Genomic DNA, 19681 nt, shown 5'->3' with positions numbered 1-19681 from the left:
ATCAACTGTGCATCCAATGAGATGGCCTGGCCTGAATAGATCAGAATCAGTTTGAGTTGGAAAGGAAAGCTGGGAGATGGAAAGGAGATTTATGATAGTTGGTTCAAAGTCCTTTGAAATCAGACGAAGTCTGGACCATGGAGACGATTTTGCATTAACGGAAAGGGGCAAGGGAGTTTGGACACGAATAGTCCTTTCTCAAGAGGACATCTTCTGGACCAGAACTTATATTCAAGAAGCTTTGGAAAACAAGCGAAAATATTTAGCAGACCGTAAAAGAGTTAACAAAGGAAGAATCCTATGCCTACAACTCAAAGAAAACACCTGGGGGAGATTCATTCGTCTCAGCAGATAGGAAAAATCAGACAAGGCTAGATCTATTTGCATCCCAGAAGAATCAGCTACTGGAGGCTGGAACTCCTTCATCAAGTTCTTGGGTTGTGTTTGTAATCCCAGAGTGAATCAGTCCTGAAAATTTGAAGCAAGATCACTTCCCTTCGTTTGAAGCCAAAAGTAGGATAATTAAGACTGGAGGCTCTGCGTTCCTGTCTATTGTCCATCAAGATAAACCACTCGGTAACTGGAAATTGGCCTTTGTTTGCTCGAAATCACCTTCATTGAACTGGGAAGAAGTTGAGCTAGGACTGTCTGCGAATCTTCACTCAAAATCCTTACTGAAGCTGCGCCCCTTTGAACAAAACAAAGCAGTGGGTTTTGCCCCTTTGGAAGAACTGATTTTAGCCTGGACCAAGATTAAATCTTTCTTTGTCTTCGGCGGTTGGGTTCAAACCAAACGCTGGTGGCCAAAGATAAATGCAGTCCCAGAACAGTTGAGCTTCAGAGGCTGGCTAATGCTGCAGGTTTTACCCTTCCACCTCTGGACCAAGGAAACCTTTTCCCTAATAGGAGACCTTTGCGAAGGCCTTGAAGAAAAAGACCCCAGGACTCTAAACCTCTCCGAGTTACACTTCGCCAGAATCAAGGTAAAGAATCGCGATATTCATGCCATTCCCCGAGCAATCCCTGTTCTGGACAGAAAAGTGTGGTTTTACCTCTCATTGGAGGTGGAAAAGACGAATGAGTCACCTCCCTCTCAATCCGAGTTGACTCGCCCTAACGACACCTATCCATGTGGCAAGTCTACCTTCGATGCTCAGGAATCGAATCGGACTAGAGGTTGTCATCGGGGAAATGAAAAGTCGGCGACAGGAGTCCAAGCAGCAGTGCAGGACCTTTCATTCCCCATAAAACATAAAGCTCTCGAAGAGGACAAAAAAGGAACAAGGAAGGCAGGCAGTCACCCCCCCCCTTAAAGAAGTATCTCAAATTTCAAAATACCCCCCCCCCAAATCCGACCTTTCAAAAATAAACCACCTTCTAACCGGCTTGAAATTTTGGGCGGATACTCTCAAGCCCACCAGCAACCCCCTCCTCTGGTGGTGGATCGCAAAAAGAACTAAAGAGTCAGGAGAAAAGTAAGAAAAAAGGTCCCAAAAAAGAACTAAAGAGACTTCAGTGGGGATTAATGGATCGCATCTCAGACAGAAGTAGGACAAACAAGGGGAATTCTGGTAGAGTGACTAAATGAAGATATTAAGCTGGAATGTCAGGGGTTTGGGAGGACAGATCAAAAGAAGCTTAGTGAAAGAAATTTTGAAAAGAGAAAACCCAGATATAATTATGCTGCAGGAATCTAAAAAGGAAGTTATTGACAGGAAACTTATGAAAGCAATTTGGGGAATAAGGGGGTAGAAAATGGACTGTTGTTCCAGCGATGGGTTCCAGTGGAGGAATCATCCTAGCTTGGAAGGAAGATGAAATATCAGGTTTGGAGATCGACAAAGGTGAGTTCTCAGTCTCGGTCTTGTTCACAAATTTAAAAGATGATTTCAGCTGGATTCTTACCGGAGTATATGGCCCCAACTCTCCCTCCGAGAGAGAGATTCTAGGAAGAACTGGATTCCTTGCATGAGGAGGAGGATATCCCATGGTGCTTAGCTGGAGATTTCAACATCACAAGATTCAGTTCAGAACATTCCAATGGTAGAGCCCCAACAAGAAGTATGAGGAACTTCTCAAAATTTATCTCCAGGCACAACTTGTGTGACCTCCCCCTTACTAATGGATTCTACACCTGGTCAAATATGCAAGAAAATGTCATAAGTTGCAGACTCGATAGATTTCTGCTTTCTCAGGAGTGGCTGGAAAGATTTCCCAACCTTTGCCAAGAACTTCGTCCCAGATGTACTTCAGACCACTGGCCTATTCTGCTACACACTGAAAGAATCATCACAAGAAAGACCCCTTTTAGACTGGAAAAATTCTGGTTATCTCACAAAGACTTCAATAAAAAGGTTGCAGAATGGTGGGAAGAATGCAAAGTAGAGGGTTGGGCTGGCTTTAGACTCCTACAGAAATTAAGAGCTCTAAAAAGAAACCTAAAAGCTTGGGGGAGAGAGGTATTCAAAACTGTTAAAGAAGAGAAGAAAAGAGTTCTTACAGAGTTAGAGGAGCTGCATAGCAGAGAACAAAATGGGACCTAGATGCTCTAAACAGAAGTAGAAGAGCAGATTTGAAAAAGGAACGGGAACAACTGATCAGAAGAGAAGAAATTTACTGGAGACAAAGATCAAGAGTGAAATGGCTGAAAGGACGAGACAATAACTCCAGATTTTTTCACACTTATGCCTCAGGAAGGAGTAGGAAAAACTTCATCTCCAAGCTGAAAGTGAACCAGAGGGAAGAGGAGAATCCAGAGGAAATTGAGGAAGCCTTGCTCTCCTTTTTCAATAACCTTTACTCCAAGGATAGTAATAACCAATTTACATTGAGTAGATAGGAAGGCACAACTTTATCAGCTGAAAAAAGGGTTTGGTTGGAAAGAAGCTTTAACCAATTTACATTAACCTTTACTCCAGGTCCAGATGGTTTTCCCATCTTTTTCTTCCAGCAGTGTTAGGAAATAGTAAAGTCAGATCTTATGGGTTTTTTTAGGGAATTCCACTCTTCGGCCATTGTTAACAAAGGCCTTAACTCAACCTTTCTCTGTCACATCCCAAAGAAAGGGGGAGTCTTGGAAGCAAAAGATTTTAGGCCAATAAGTTTGATAGGGAGCATCTATAAATTTTGGCTAAAGTCTTGGCCAATAGATTTAAAGAAGTCCTTGAAGAGCTAATTTCCCCAAATCAATTTGCCTTTGTTAAAGGGAGACAGATCGTGGACAGTATTATAATTGCAAATGAGTGTGTGGAAGACAAAAAATCCATTGGGAATCCGGGGGTCCTAGTGAAATTAGATCTAGAAAAGGTGTATGATAAAGTGGATTGGGACTATATCCTTGATTGCCTGAAGATGAGTGGTTTTGGTAGCAGATGGATTAAGGGTTGCATTGGTTCCTCATGGTTTTCGGTGTTGATAAATGGTGAAGCGAAAGGCTACTTTAAGGCTAGTAGGGGTCTCAAACTAGGTTGCCCGCTCTCCCCCTTTCTGTTCACTTTAGTAATGGATATCTTTAGCTACCTTTTCAATAAGGCAACGCTCCTTAACTTGGTGAAAGGTTTCAAAGTGGGTAGAAACAAGATTCATATCTCACATTTACGGTTTGCTGATGGCATAATTTTGTTCATGAATTCTTTGAAATTGTCATTGGTTTGAGGGTTAACTTCTGCAAAAGTTCTATAGTCGCTCTAAACTCAGTGGAAGTGGAACTCTTGGAGAGTTTCAAATCTTTGTTGGGGTGTAAAAAGGAGTCTTCCTATCTCATATCTAGGGATGCCTCTTGGAGGGAATCCAAAATCTCTATTCTCTCAATTTCTGGAGACCAGTGGTTGAAAAATGTGAGAAAAAACTTTCAGCTTGGAAGAAGTGCTATCTCTCAAAAGGGGGGAGACTTACTCTCTTCAATGCCTCCTTAGCAAATATGCCAGTCTACTTCCTTTCAACTTTCCAGATTCCAACCAAAATCCGAAATCAGATTGAGAAGCTTCAAAGGAACTTTCTTTGGGAAGGAGTTGGGGAAAAGAGGAGTCACTTAGTCAGTTGGAAACAAGTTTGCAAGCCGAAAGAGGAAGGTGGCTTGGGAATTGGGCACTTAAAAGAGAAAAATTCTTCTCTCTTAGGTAAATGGCTGTGGAGGTTCCCTAAAGAACCCAATGCTCTTTGGACTGCTGTCATCTCAAGCAAATACAGATCAAATGTAAATGGGTGGGATAGCAATCTCCATTTGAACAGGATAAAATCCACAAATCCATGGAAAGGTATCACCTCCACCTATTCTTCCCTCTTTCCTTTCATAAGATATAAGGTAGGAAATGGCTCAAAAATAAAATTCTGGAAAGACCTTTGGTGGGGGGAATCTACCCTTGCTGCCTCCTTCCCTAGACTTTTTACCCTTACCCTTGACCAAGAAGCCACTATTTCTGCCTGTCTTCCAGACCAAACTGTTGAGAACACCCTAAACCTTCAATCCAGAAGAACCCTAAGGGATTTGGAAATTTCTGAATTAATAACATTAATTCAGACCCTTAAACAAGCTTACATCTCCCCCTCCAAGTCTGACACTCGAATCTGGACCCTGCACCCCACTGGTGAATTCTCTTCTAAGTCTATGTTCAAGGCTTTGATTACTGATGATCATCATCCCCCCTTTCCTTTTAAGAAGATCTGGTGCAGCCACATTCCCTCAAGAGTTTGTTTCTTTGTCTGGGAAGCTTGCCTCCAGAAAGTTTACACTTGTGATCTCTTGCAAAAAATGTTTTTGGGTAGACTGCCTATCTCCCCTCATGTCTGTATCTTATGCCTCCAGAAGGAGAATCAGCAGATCACATTTTCCTTCACTGCAAATTCACCCAAAAGATATGGTTCCATTTTCTAAAAATGGCAGTTTACAGTTGGGCTATACCTGTTAAGGACTTTCTACATCAGTGGCAAGGAACAGGTTTAAGTAAGAGGGGTAAAATTTACTGGCAATCAGTGTTACACGCAGTGCTGTGGGGTGTTTGGGATGAAGAAACAAAAGACTTTTTGACAACAAATCAAGGCCCCTGGAGGAGTTAATTTCAGACATCTCTTACCTGTGCAACCTCTGAACGGTGAATTCAGATCTTTTCAGAGGAGTCTCAGTCAATGACCTCAATAGAGATACTCACCTTTTCTTATTTCTCTCTCACCTCCATCAACCACCCTTGAGACTTCCTGAACCCATCAGTGAAGGTGTGATAATCTTAAACTTTTTTTTTGATGAATGATAATCTTAAACTTTGATGGAAGTGCTTTAGGTAATCCCGGATTAGCTGGTATTGGAGGAACATTAAGGGATGAAAGGGGCAACATCTGTTAAACATTCAGCGGTCCAATTGACGTGGTAGATTCCACAGAGGCTGAAGTAATGGCTGCCCTCACAGGAATCAGAATAATAAAAAGTTTGGGAATTCAAAATATAACCATTGCAGGTGATTCAGCAAATACTATAAAATGGTTAAGAAACAAAGAGGGGGGCCCTTGGAGATTAAGTCACTATTTAGAAGAGGCCAGGGACTCTTTGGAATGCCTAAATGTAAAGTTAGTTTGGATTCCTAGGGAATACAATCATACAGCAGATGGCTTAGCTAAATGTGGTGTGTTCTTAGAGCAACTATATAGCGACAAACTTCCTCCTTTGTAATTTGTAGGGGTTCTCCCCCTGCTTTGTACATCTTCTCATGTACCTCTTTTTTATTAATGAATCTTGGTTAACGATTTTCAAAAAAAATATAAAGGGTCTCTCATTAGAGAGAAGAGAGACACAATTGGCTTATGTATTGTTTAACCAACAATCTCAGCTCTTTTCCCTTCAAAAAAAGCTTTGGTCCAACACCTAAAGGTTCCTAACCTATCATAATTGGGCATTGGTCAAAGGAACTCTAGGCAAAGCTTTGGTCACCAAGCCCCTCCAAAGAATTTCCCAACCTTCATAAATTCACAACTTTGATGAAATCATTGAACTTCCCCATGCTGGTTGTAATGACCTGTTGAGGATTTTTCATTCATCCGTGAACCTAATTACACTAAAATCCCTACACAAGCACCAAGGACCCTCCCATAATCCTTGGGTTTCGTAAAGCTCTTCCTACATCTCATATTCAAATTTCTCTCTGTGTAGTTATTTGGCCCATACAAATTGAGTAACACCCACAAAAAACCATTCTCCAGATTTCTAAACTTCAAAGATACTAAAAATTTGCCTATTAATTCCTCCAAAGCTTCTATGACATCCTCTCTCAAAAACATAACTATTCCATCAAAATCTCCCCAAGAAGTGGCTGAGATCCTGCTCACTCCTCTTGACTTTCACATGCTCCTTGCCAATTTTCTATCCAGTTCCGCTAATTTAGTTTCCTGTAACATCACAATATCAACCTTTCTCTTCTTAGTAGATCCCTTATAGCCTTGTTTTCCTAGCACTCTTTTATGTGCACTCCTCTTGACTTCCACACCTTTTACATTTTCTTCTCTCAATTCTTTCAAAACCACATTCCTCATTAATAAAAGGGATTTATCATGGGCTTAAACCAGATCAGAAAACGGCAACAAGTTTTTCCCATCATCATCATATCATCATTGTCCAAGCCTTAACCCAACTATATGGGATAGGCTACATGAATCTTGTTCTTCCTATCAGTTGTGTTTAATGCCATATCCATTGTTAAATTATTGGCACTTTAATCATTTCTTACTACTCCTAACCATATCCTTTTTGGTCTTCCCCTTCCCCTTCTAGCCCCTTCAACTTGTAACAAATCACTTCTTACAAGTGTTGTTGATGGCCTTCTATGCACATAATCAAACCATCTTAGTCTATTGTCTCTCATTTTATCACCTATTGGAGCTATTCCTAAGTTCTATAAATGACTTCATTCTTTTATCATATCCTTTCTTGTTTTCCTTCCCATCCATTTCAGCATACAAATTTATGCCCACATTCAATTTCTGGACATGTTGATTCTTCACTACCCAATGCTCTGCTCCATAAAACATAGCTGGCCTTACAACTGCAGATGCAACCCTCCGTTTTGTCCATGCTGCTCTAATTCTATGGGTGACATCCTCCTCAATCTCACCCTTGTTATGAATTATCGAACCAAGATACCGAGAAAGGAAACATTGAGTTATCTTGTGGTCTCCAATCCTAAGTGTACCCTGATTTGCACTCCCATTGCGAGGCGTGCACCTTTTTAAGAAAGGTGCAAAATTACAAAAAAAAAGTCAGAAAATTCAAAAAACAATGCCAAAAAATTTTTAAAAAATGCAAAAAAAAATCAAAAAATATTAAACATAATGTTAATAAAAATATAAACTTAAATTTTAAAATAAATGATTTAAAAAACCTATTATCTAAAATTAAAATACATAAACATAACATGTAAAGTGTATTCAAATGAAAATTTAAAAATAAAAGCAAACATATAAAGCATTTTCAAGCATGTAAAACCCACAATCTCTTTTTTTTCCTTAATTGCATTGCTTTAAGTAGCTAATGTGATGTAAAACATATTGCATTCTTGATTCTATGAGTCGCCTTTGTACCACGCCCCTTGAGGCAAGCCCGAGGGGTGCACCTAGGACCTGGGCAAGGTGCCTTTTGAAAGGGGTGCGCCTAGGACCTGGGCGAGGTGCATACCCCAAAATGCGCCTCGCCTGTGCGCCTAGGCATGCCTGAGGCACGTCTTTTAAATCACAAGTCAAGAATGGACCATAAGATATGAAGGTTAAGTTATTGGTTATAATTGTTATATGGACCAATACCAAACAATGTTTTAAAACGTGGAGGCATGCACAAGGCATTCCACTATATTGAGGCACAAGCCATGATTCGGAATACAAGAGGAAGAGAAATGTGTCTTCAGCTTTGTTGGGTTAGGGTGTCTACTTCCTGTGGTGTTCATGTTGATGGTGATAGATTTCCATTTCTTTTTTTTTTCGATAGATTTCCATTTCTTTTTTTTTCAATAGACTTCCATTTCTTGGCATGAGGCATTTTGTTGTTATTTTTCTTTTGGATAGGTAATTGGTTTGTGTTTCAGTTTGTTTTGGTGAGCACTTTGTTTATTTCACTCTTTTAAATTTGATGGATCACTAACATCCACTATAGTTTTCCAAAGGAATTCATTAAACTGTGTAAAAAGAACATTTGATCTTCTTGGAAATCATTTAAGCTAAGCATCAACATTTTTCAACAATATAATGTCGAGAAGTTCTAAACAAGAATAATATTGTTTTGAAGCTTTTTTTAGTTTGTACTATTTATAAGACAATCCATGTATATAAGCTTATCTAAACATATACTTCATGCTTTTACATTTGAATGTGGGAAAATTCACTTCATATATGGAAATAAGCTCCATAGATTTTTAGACAACCAAATTTCTTAGAGCATCTGAAAGTTCTTACATGTCTGACATCAATGCACTTGCCATGTTTAAGTAATATAACGTCAAAATATTTGAAAAACATATGTAGTACGTTGCAACAAGTACAACTTCTTATAAAATAATAAGACTTTCATCATTCCCAAAAAAATCAGTTCAAAATTCACATATTCTAGTATATGATAAAAATTGTACAGAGGTATTCAAGTACCGAGTCTGCTGGACTCTATGTTTGACAATTTTAATGTCTGAAATCAATACAGGTTCAATTTTCAAGTAGCAAAATATCTAGGACAAAGTAAAAGTAAAGCATCTTATCAAGTATAGATGATACTTACTTTCTTAAAATTCCTTTGAGAAATGGAAACATCTGTTGCAACTGTTCCAGTTGTGACAAACCTTGTACGAAGGTGACAGGGACAAGGAACAAAAACATGAAAAGAATAGCAGCAAAAAGAATTGCTATTCGACGGAACCAAAGCTGCCAATAGGGTATCCAAAGGTTTGACCAATAAACATCATGTGGCTCTGGTGCCAAATCAGTGACCCATAACATGGGATTTGAAGATTGAAGAACCTGTGAAACAACAACAGCAGCATAGCGGGTCTTGAAAAAAACAAAAGCTGCAGCACATTCCTGCATGGGAGGTGGATATTCATAGTCTCAGTAAAGCTACAAACCTACTAGCAATAATTCCCATGGCTAATGAGGTTTATAGACATTCCATTGCACTTGTGTGTGTGTGTATAGGACTTTTTATGAAAAAATTAATAAAGCTTTATTGATTTACAAAATCAGATATGTTTTGAAATAAATTACAAAAACAGTTAGGAAGACGAAAAGTTAAATCTTCTTGACCAAATTGAACCCAATTAAGATCAAGTGGCTTGCAATCAAAGACCCCATGAAAATCTGACTGCACTGTAATCATGATGTGATCTATGAATGATACATCTCCTACATTTCTGTTTGTTGACTTCTTTATCTTTAATCCATAACTTCTTGCCCAAACTCAAAATAATCAATTGATGGTTTGATGGCTTATGGGGCATCCACCAGATGAGCGAAAATTTCATCCACCAGATTGTACCTTCAGCGAGAAGAACGGAATCGACCACAAGTTTTGGGACCAACTTTTTTGGGTGGAGAAACTTCTAGCTCTTTGAACAAAAACATCTACAAGTTTATGAGTTCGCAGATCACCACTTCATCTCTCCAACATGTCGTTTTCACAAACTCTTACTCTTCATTCCTTCCCATTCCATCACATTGTTAGAGTCCACTCCTCATTTAAGAATGATAACACCACTATCAACAAGCTCGGTACTCTTCTCTCTTCGGTACGGGTTTCAGGTTCTCATAGCGCCAATATTCTAACCTATCAGCATGTATCTCCGCTCACTCTTCATTCAATCCTTGGAGTTCAAACTTAACAGTTGAGGTTAACACTCACAATAAGATTCAACAGCAAAAGCATCTTGGCTGTCAATGAAAGCAGGAAAGAAGAAATAAAACTTAAGGTCAAAGGCCTCTCACTTTTCATATACTTTTAAGGGGTAATATTGTCCAATAAAATAATATTTCTTTCCTACTCATCTATTTGAACATTATTTTGTAAACGTTACCGATTTTGTCGATTTAGAAAACTTTATTAACCATCAAAGCAAAAAGTGAATATATATATGAAGGGAGACTTTCTACATATTTCTGAGCTCTTACATCAATGAATTATTGTGTAACTTTTATCCTCACTCTTTCCTCTTCCAAGATAGTAAAGGGCACAAGGTGGATGGCCTCTACATGTTGGAGAACAAAATTGGTTCGGAATCAAGAAAATCTTTTGAGATCATGGGTTAGTCTCTGAGTCAATGTAATAATAGTAAGATATATTTGTGGCATTGTCATCTTTGGCATTTGTCTTTTGAGTTGTTGCAACTTTTGTTACCAATGTTTTTTAAATCTTAGTGTCCTCTTTGAAGTGCTAACTTTTTCTCAATCAATGACAAGCGATGTCATTAAGGATTTTTGGCTCTAACCCCTAAAATTTATGAACAGGTCAATTTTGACCCTCATGAATAAAAAGGGCCATTTTCGACCACAGACTTTCATACAAAGGCCATTTGCAGGCAAAAATAGACGATGTTGACAAAACCATTGGGCAATGTTATGTGGCACTACTAAAGTTTGAAAACGGACACTTTCAATCCTACAGTTTGAAAATGGACCACTTTAATAAAGTTAATTAAGTAAATTACTTCAATGTCTAATTAAATGACCTTGAAGTATAATTAAGTTTTAATTTACTTAATTAATTAATAGAGTTAGTTAATTAAATGACCCTATAGTTTTTAATTTATTTAATTAAGTTAATAAAGTAAATCAAATAAATTTCACTAATTAAGATAATTAAGTAAATTAAGCAACTAAATCAATAAATTAAATTAAGTAAACAAAGTTAATTTATTAAATTAAATAAACAAAGATAATCAATCTAAATAAGTAAATTATGCCAATTAAGCAAGGTAATTTAAAAACTAACAAAAAACAGAACCACTTTGGTCACCAATTTCTAGGACAATAGTCTAACAATTTAGCAGTTCAACTGTCTAGGACAACGATTTGTCAACCAAATCAATGTTTTTCCTTGAAAAATTCCAAGCCAAGCATAAAATCAAACTGCTGACCCAAGTGATCGAACCACTAAGTTGATTGATTTGATAAATGGTTCGTGAGTCATTTTATTTTAATTATATTTTACATTTTATTTTTCAAAATGTCATGGATCGATCAATTTAGACCAAACAATTCAACTATTGACATAGAACCATTGACCTAGAACCGCTGAGGGTGGTTATAAGTACTTTATCAGTTTTATTGACAATTATTCATGCTACACTTGCGTATATCCACTTAACTCACAAGAAAAAGTTCCAAAGGTATACAAAATTTCTTTGATGTGCTTTTCACATTTTTTTTTATCAATGACAGAAACTTTTATTAATTAAGAGGATATGGAAAGGATACAACAAGGGGGGTAAAATCTCTTACCCCACCCAAAAAACATCACATTACAATACAGCCCCAAAGAAACTAGTTCTTCCCACCCCTTGTTTAGCTAGATAATCTGCAAAAGAATTGGCGCTCCTCTTGGACAACTGAAACTGAATTTGCATGTCTTGAGTGAGCTGGAAAATTTTCTTTTTTTCATTCGAGAACTTCCATAAACTAGCCTCTTCCTTCTGTAGCCAGTTAATAGCCAGTTTAGAATTACCCTCCACCAACAGCTTCCTAATATTCAGCTGTTTGGCTCTTTTAATTCCTTCTAATACTGCTGAAATTTCAGCTCTCAGAGAATCCCCCCAGCCTATAGGCCTTGAAAACATAGCCATAATTCGACCTTCTTCATCCCTGAACACTCCTCCAATACCTAAAAGACCTAGGTTCCCTTCACTGCTACCATCAAAATTCAATTTAGTAAACCCCATAATTGGAGTAGACCAAGTTGGAACAGTAGCATTAAACAGCCGAGCAGACCAGGCAACTTCTTTCCAATTTCTAATGATGTCTCCTACTGAGATACCTTCAAAAAGCTCCATAGACTTGACCCAATGAACCACCCTAATGTAGATTAAATCAATGATGGCTTCTTTGTTCCTTTCTTTTTCCTGGAAGCTCCGTTGATTTCTTTCCTCCCACACTGACCAACATACAGCTACTCTTACACATCTCCACAAGATCTTACCTCTCTTTTTTAAACCCCTTACTGGATTAGAGTTAAACAAGCTTAGTACACTTGGGGGAGTGGGCCACCTGCAACCAAAAAGAGGAAAAAACCAACACCAGATTTCTGAAACAAAAGGACAAGAACTCTCACCATTCCTCTTGCATAAGATACACCAGTGTGGGGACAAACACCATCTTGGCCTTTTCTTTTGAAGTCACAAGTGTTACACTTTCCTAGGATAGCTTCCTAGCATAAAGCACCTACTCTGGGAGGAATTGGTCTACCCCAAACTTCCGGAGCCGGGAAAGGATGATCAAGGGCCAAATGGGAATGGGTTAATTCCTTGAAGAAGGAAGAGCATGAAAAAATACCCGAAGGAGTAGGAGCCCAAATCCTACTGTCCAATCTAGAGGGGTCAACAACTACCTCCTCCAAAATCTTTATCAAATTAGAAATGGAATCGAATTCAAAGTCTCTAAGAGGCCTCTGGAAGCCCAAGTTCCAAGCAGGGCCAGAAGTAGAATAGGTTAGGAAAGTAGCAACAGGCACATTTTTAAACCTTGAGAGAGAGAACAACAAAGGAAACTGCTCTTTCAAAGGTGAGTTACCCACCCAGATGTGTTCCCAAAATCTTACGGAATTTCCAGAGAAAAGGTCATACCTGATAAAAGGAAGGAAGGGTGGAAGAATAGTATGAATAGACTTCCAGGGAGAAGCTCTTGTAGCCCTAGATGAAACACCCGTGTCCCAACCATTTGCCTCTTGCCCATGAATACTTAGGACTATTTTAGCCCACAGATTATCCTTTTCCTTTGGCAGTCTCCATAACCATTTCCCCAACAAGGCTTCATTCTTCTTCTACAAGTTACCTAAGCCAAGACGACCATCCTTTCTAGCTCTATTTACCAAATCCCACCTAATTCTATGAACTCTTTTCTCCTCCCCAGGTTCCCATAAGAAACCTCTCATGAATTTCTCCAACACCCTACACACTCCCTCAGGAATCTTAAACATAGACAGAAAATATATCGGGAGGTTCGCCAAGATTGCTTTAATCAATGTTATCCTACCACCCAAAGATAGATAGTTTTTCTTCCATGAAGCTAGCCTTTTTGTGAATTTCTCAATCACTGGATTCCAAAAGTCCTTTCTACTAGGAGTATCCCCTAAGGGAAGTCCCAGATATTTCAGAGGCCACTGTACAATCTTGCATCCCAAAATTTGGGCCCTTTCTTCCACCTCTTCGGCCCTCTAACCCACCTTATCTCCTCCCCTCCACAAAACAGAATCGTGTCATCTGCAAACTGTAAATGAGTGATCTGAATTCCATCCCTCCCAACTTTCCAACCACTTACCAGACCCCTAGAATCTGCCCTCTCCATAATCCTCCCCAAAACTTCAGCAATCAGGGTAAAAAGAAAGGGGGATAGAGGGTCCCCTTGCCTAATACCCCTAGTAGCTGGGAAATGGTCCACCACCCTACCATTCACCAAAATGGAATAGTAACAAGTCCTAATGCACCCTTTTATCCACTTACACCACCTTTTCCCAAAACCAAAGGACCCAAGCACTTCCAACAACACAGACCAATCAACCAGGTCATAAGCCTTTTCTATATTCAATTTATATACCAACCCTTTCTTCCCGTTTCTTTTGAAATCTTCCACACTCTCGTTTGCTATTAGTATTTGATCCACAATTTTCCTATTCTTTACAAATGCACCTTGGTTAGGGGAGACAATTGTGGGGAGAACCTCTTTAATTCTGCGCAAGAGAACCTTGGCAATGATTTTGTATAGACTATTAACCAAGCTGATGGGTCTGAACTCCTTCGGGTGGCAAGCACCCTCCTTCGGGTGACAATCTCCCAATAGTCTTGATAAAAAGCCATTGTAAAACCATCGGGTCCTAGGGTTTTATCTCTATCCATAGAGAAGATGGCATCCCTTATTTCCTCCACCTCAAACTCTCTTTCCAACCAATCAATCAGCTCGCCTGGGAGCCTGGGCCAATCCAAACCTTCAATCCTTAACCTCTCATTTAAGGGTCTCTTGAAAATAGATTTGAAATGATTCACAAAAGCCCCTTCAATCTCATTTTGTTGGGTTAAAGTTATACCATCAATCTCCAATTTAGAAATGCAATTCTTCTTCCTTCTACCATTAGCAATAGCATGGAAGAATTTTGTGTTCCTGTCTCCCTCCTTCACCCATTTGTGTCTGGATTTTTGCTACCAACTGATCTCTTCTTTAAAAAGCAGATCCTCTAGATTTTTCCTCAATTCCCACCTCAACACTCTATCTCTTTCCCCAAAGCAGCCTTGGTCTTCCTTTGCATCTAGCTCCTCTAATTGGTTAATCAATTGTTGCTTCTTTTCTTCTAATCTCCCAAAGTGAAGAATGTTCCACTCTTTAATTTTACCTTTAAGCTCTTTTAACTTCCAATGGAATCTCCATACCTGCCCAATTCACCTCCGGGTTACTTGCATTCCACCATTTCTTCACATTCTCTTTAAAATCCGGATGAAGCAACCACATATTCTCAAATCTAAATGGGGAAGGTCCTCTATTTCTAAATTCAGACTTGAAAAATGAGATTGGCCAATGATGAAGTTACTCTTGGAAGGACCCTTGACACCATGTATCTCCAATGCTCTTCCCAATCTGCAGTGAAAAGGAATCTATCTAATTTGGAACAAATTGGATCAGCTTGGAGATTTGACCATGTTAATCTGTTATGTTGGAGTTCAAGTTCCTTGAGTTCAAAAACATTTATAAACTCATTGAATTTCCTCATACTAATGGTACTCCTTTGTCGTACCTTACTGCACTCTTCACTGAATCTAATCACATTGAAATCCCCTCCTAGGCACCAAGCCATCCCATAATCCTCTAATATCTTCCAATTCTTCCCACAGTTCCTTCCTTTGTCTGTATCCAATGGGAACATAAACATTATTTAAGACCCATTCAAACCCATCTCCCACTTGTTTGAATTTAACAGACACTTAGAATCTTCCAACTAATTCTTCAACTCCCTCTACCACTTCATTCTTCCACATAGTGACTAATCCTCCTGATGAGCCCCAAGCAGGGTTCATAGCCCAGCTGAGACTGTTGGCCTTCCACACACTTCTAGCCCAACTCTTGTCAAAAATCATGAGTTTAGATTCCTGGATTAAAAAAATATCTGGGTTTTCTTTCCTTAGGACCTCCTTTATTAGTGCTCTCTTACTTGCTTTCCCCAATCCTCTCACATTCCAACTCACAATCTTCATTGTACCGGAAAAAATCCACCCCACCCCTAAACTTTTCCCTTAATTTTCTCCTTCCCTTGCCCTACCCTTCCTCTCACTAAATTTCTTGTCCCCTTCTACATCCTTTTTCAGCCTTTCAACCTCACTTAACCTTCTTTTTTTTACTTTCCTTTCCTCTTTCTTATTCTTCAGATGCACTTTCAGCTCATTCAGATTTTTAATCTTGCAACCTAGCTCTCCTACAAATTCGGCTAAGGAATCCTCTCTTTCAATTCCTTTTTCAACGCCTTTATTTTCGCCCTCTCTATGCCTCCCGTACACCCCCTCCTGTTCCATTCCTCCTCTATCTTCTTTAGACCCACTAGCCTCACCCTCATTTGTCTTCTCCCTTTCTAATTCCACCCTATTTGTTTTCCCAAGTTCTTCCAAGACTAAATTGCACACCCCCTCCTTCTCACCCTTCTTCTGTATCTCCCCACCCCCCACACCTCTGTCAGCTTCAAGTCCATGAGTAATTGGCAGTGACGCAGGCCTGGAATCTGGGAGACAACCATCAAGAGCAGAGCAAGGATTAGTTTTAAAACCCAAAATCACAAACATACCTGGGTCTGAAAGAAGAGGTTGTTCGACAACAATCTGGGTTTCACAATTCGGTGGCAGAGTATGCTTATGCTGGTCACACCCTAGGCATGATTCACCCTTGCTGGTACTTCTGGGGCTCTGACGTTCATCCCCTCCTGATATATCAAAGTCTGAATTCTGGTGTTCAGTCATTACCATCTCATTTATTCCCAGCCCCCTGTTCATTATCTTGTTTGATTGTTTCCTTCCCAAGGTTCGGTTATCCCCCCCAGCCTCCAAGTAGCACGCATCATCATATGTCAGCTCACCATCAGCAGGGATTCTCAGCGTGGAGGTAAAGTCTTCCCCCTTCTCAGCGGCGGGTCTTAGCATAGATGAAGCGTCTTCCACATTCTCAGCAAAAAGAATGTCAGTGTTGAAGGTGTCTTCCAGCATTTCTATCCCATCCTTAATTTGATTTTCAGCTTCCAAGTTTGTCTCAGCATCGTCCTCTGAAGAGTCGCAACTTACCCAACCCGCGTCTTCTTCTTCCAGCTCATCTCTCCTTGTTCTGGAGTATCTTGGGTTAGGCCTGTCTTCACCGGAGATTCCTTGTTCCCCCTCATTGGATTTGGCGACTAGAAGCCACCGAAGCTGCTGCCTCACTATAGGCTTACTCTCTGCGCGCATCCTGCGTTCTTTCGAGTGCAGCAGAAGTTGGGACGACGATAGACCAGCAATATGGTCTACCATCAAAGATTTAGGAGCCCGACTCACGTGACTACTTAAAGAGTCACCTGAGTCGGCATTAGCACCCTGGGCCTCAATGTTTGGCTCGCACAGACCCACTATCAAACCGGTTGGGTCAGAGCGGGTTAATTTAACTCCAAACCCGGCTTTACTTGAACCCCTCCCTATATCTGACTGTGTTCCCCTTTTAATTAGATCCGCATAGGACAAACCGGCTATTAACCTTTTTTTAATTTCAAAATTACTTGAGAACTTTTCATTAATTACTGCTGTATTTTCTGCGCAAGACTTTTCAGTTCCCAAAACAATCTTCGCCTTTTCACTAGAAGGAACTTCTTCTCTCCTATTGCTGACGTGGCTAAGCAACTTATCTTTGTTCCCGCCAAGTGTTATCCATCTTGCCAACTCATCTCATCCTCAAGCTTCGGCCTCCCACACCACTGCAACGCTTAAACTTCTGAAGCGACCCAAACCTTGTACCAGTATCCATCTGCACAGATGCTGATCGTTCTCGGCACAGCTTCAGCCATTAAACCAGCGATCTTTAAGTGAACTGCTCTCAGGTCTAAAGTTTTATACGAGAGAAGAACACCTCCCATCGCCATGACTAATTTCTCCAAAATGGTTCTCCGCCATAGGTGAAAAGGTAAACCCAGGATTTTCAATCTGAAGCTTCCAACAACAGGACTTGCTGAGTTAGCCAAAGGACACCAATTTTCAATCACTACAGTTCCTTCCTTTGTTTCCACTGTGGTGAACTCAACCGTTGCCTCCCCCACATCAAGCAGTGCTCTCTTTTCATTGAATGGGATTAGGATAATACTCCCAGGGAGCCTTAGTTTCTCCGACACCTCCTCTAATAACCCTTACCAGTCTCTTCTCCCAGATTCCTTTCTCTCCTACCAGTGAGAGTTTTGGTTCTGAAATTGTGAAAGCCATCGTTGGTTGATCCTGGCTTTCCACAGGCTCGTCTAGGCCCAACTTTTCTAATCTTTTCCTTCTTTCTGTCATCTCCTCCTTCTTGCTCAATCCATTATCAACTCTATCTACCTTATACTTCACCGTCCCTCACTCCAACGTAGCAAGTCTTCCATGGAGTGCATTAGCCATCATGATCCAGCCCTGTAATTTGTCACCTTCAGGGATGATGATTGTTTGTTTCTTCTTTTTTTCGAACCTTTCTTCCAGAGAAACAAACCATCCTTTATCATTTCTCCTTCTCTCAACATGGTATTCCCTCCGTAACTGACCAAGTACTACACCATTTTTCGCACCAGCTTACATGGATTGCTCCGTCCAGAAAGCTTTGAAACCAAGGAACAGCTCCACCCACAAGCAGTATCGAGCCTCTTCTTCCTTCTCTTATTTTTATCGTGAACTCTTTCTGATAATAAATCTCCTTCAAAAGAAAGTCTTTCCTTTCCACTATCAGTGTCTTTCTCCATTTTCTAGCCGGTGAGAAACCGTCGGTCTCCATCTTCTCTCTCATGCTCAGGATCTCCTTTCTCTTCAGCCCTATATTTTTTGTGCTTTTCACATATTTTCACGTAGAGATTTAGAGTTTTCAAATATGACAATGTCAGAGAGTATTTTAAAGGAGACTTGATAGAGTTCTTTTGCTAATTGTAGTTCTATTTGTCGGAGCTCTTGCTGAAATACACCACAATAAAATTGTATGGTTGAGAGAAAGAGCCACCATCTTTTTGAAGTTGCTCGTGGTTTGATAATTCACATGCATGTGACTAAGAGATTCTAGGCATATGTTGTTGTAACTGTAACTTATTTGATTTATAACATTCCCTCTTGAATTTGAGTATTAGGACCCACATCATTTTTTTTATCAATAACCAAAACAGATTCATTAAAATAAAATTAAATCAAGGGAGTACAAGGATGAAAACAAGGAGAGATAAATTCTTAACTCTCCCCCAAAAAAAAAAAAGAAAAGTATTACAACATTGCCCAAAAAAGTTGATTTCTTCTCACCCCTTATTTAGTCAAAGTATCAGCAAAGGAGTTAGCATATCTTTTTACCCATTGTAGAATGGCCTCCATGCAACAGCCTTCTAATTCTCCTCTCATAGATGTAACCCCAACAAACAGCACCCTCCTCTTGCAGAAAATCTATAACCAACTTTGAGTCCCCTTCACTCACCAATTTGGGGATAAGCAATTCCATAGCTTTTTGCACTCCTTCCAACACAACCATCATTTCTGCCCTCAGTGAGTCACCCACACCAATTGGACCAGAATAAAAGACCAATAACTCTTCCTTCATCATCCCTAAAAACTCCTCCAATACCTGAAGGATCAGGATTTCCTTCACTACTGCCATAAAAATTCAGCTTTATGAAGCCACCATTAGGTCGGGACCAAGAAGGCCTAACAACAACCTTACAGTGAGAAGAATAAGAAACTTCAAACCACTTCCTCATCACATAACCAGTAGGAAAGTCCTCAAAGAGTTTCAAGGACTTGACGCAAAGGACCACCCTAATGGTAATGATTTCAATTAGGGAACCCCTGCTTCTCTCACTTCACTCCATGAAAACATTTGTTGATTCCTTTCTTTTTTTCTTGATCAATAGCAGAGTTTCAAATATAAAAAGATGATTACAAGATTAGGAGAGAGAAACTTTGCTAACTCTCCCAAAAACAATTTGTAATTACAATTAAGCACCGAAAAATTGATTCCTTCCCACCCCTTGTTTTGCTAAAACATTAGCAAAACCATTTGCAGTTCTTTTAATCCAACTGCATTTCACATCCATATCTTGTGTCAGCTACTTGAATCTCTTATTTTCATTATTAAAAACCCGGAACCCCCTTTCTTCCTTTTGCAACCACTGCACTACCAGCTTTGAATTGCCTTCTATAATCAGTTTTATTACATTCATATCCTTTGCCTTTTGCAGTCCCTCCATGAAAGCCATGACCTCAGCCCTTAAGGAGTCATCTACTCCAATTGGACCAGAAAATAGACC

At 39.7% G+C, this 19681-nt stretch overlaps 1 protein-coding gene across 17 annotated transcripts in view; it reads right to left on the bottom strand.

Annotated features, from left to right (window-relative positions):
- The window catches only part of LOC104590482 (hyperosmolality-gated Ca2+ permeable channel 2.1-like), a 94693-nt gene that overhangs the window by 38283 nt on the left and 36729 nt on the right, over positions 1–19681 (bottom strand). For 16 of the 17 annotated variants that reach the window (XM_088895352.1, XM_088895353.1, XM_088895354.1 and 13 more), the window contains one exon: positions 8744–9042. The exons of the other annotated variant lie outside the window; for it this stretch is intronic. In XM_088895352.1, coding sequence (XP_088751478.1) covers positions 8744–9042 — 299 coding nt within the window. The remainder of the gene's footprint in view (positions 1–8743; positions 9043–19681) is intronic. 17 annotated transcript variants of the gene reach the window in all.

Source organism: Nelumbo nucifera, chromosome 1 (assembly GCF_055504915.1).
Source record: "Nelumbo nucifera cultivar China Antique chromosome 1, China Antique-T2T, whole genome shotgun sequence".
Lineage (NCBI taxonomy): Eukaryota > Viridiplantae > Streptophyta > Magnoliopsida > Proteales > Nelumbonaceae > Nelumbo > Nelumbo nucifera.
The sequence above is the reverse complement of the archived record's forward strand: the minus strand, read 5'-3'. Positions and strand labels throughout refer to the sequence as shown.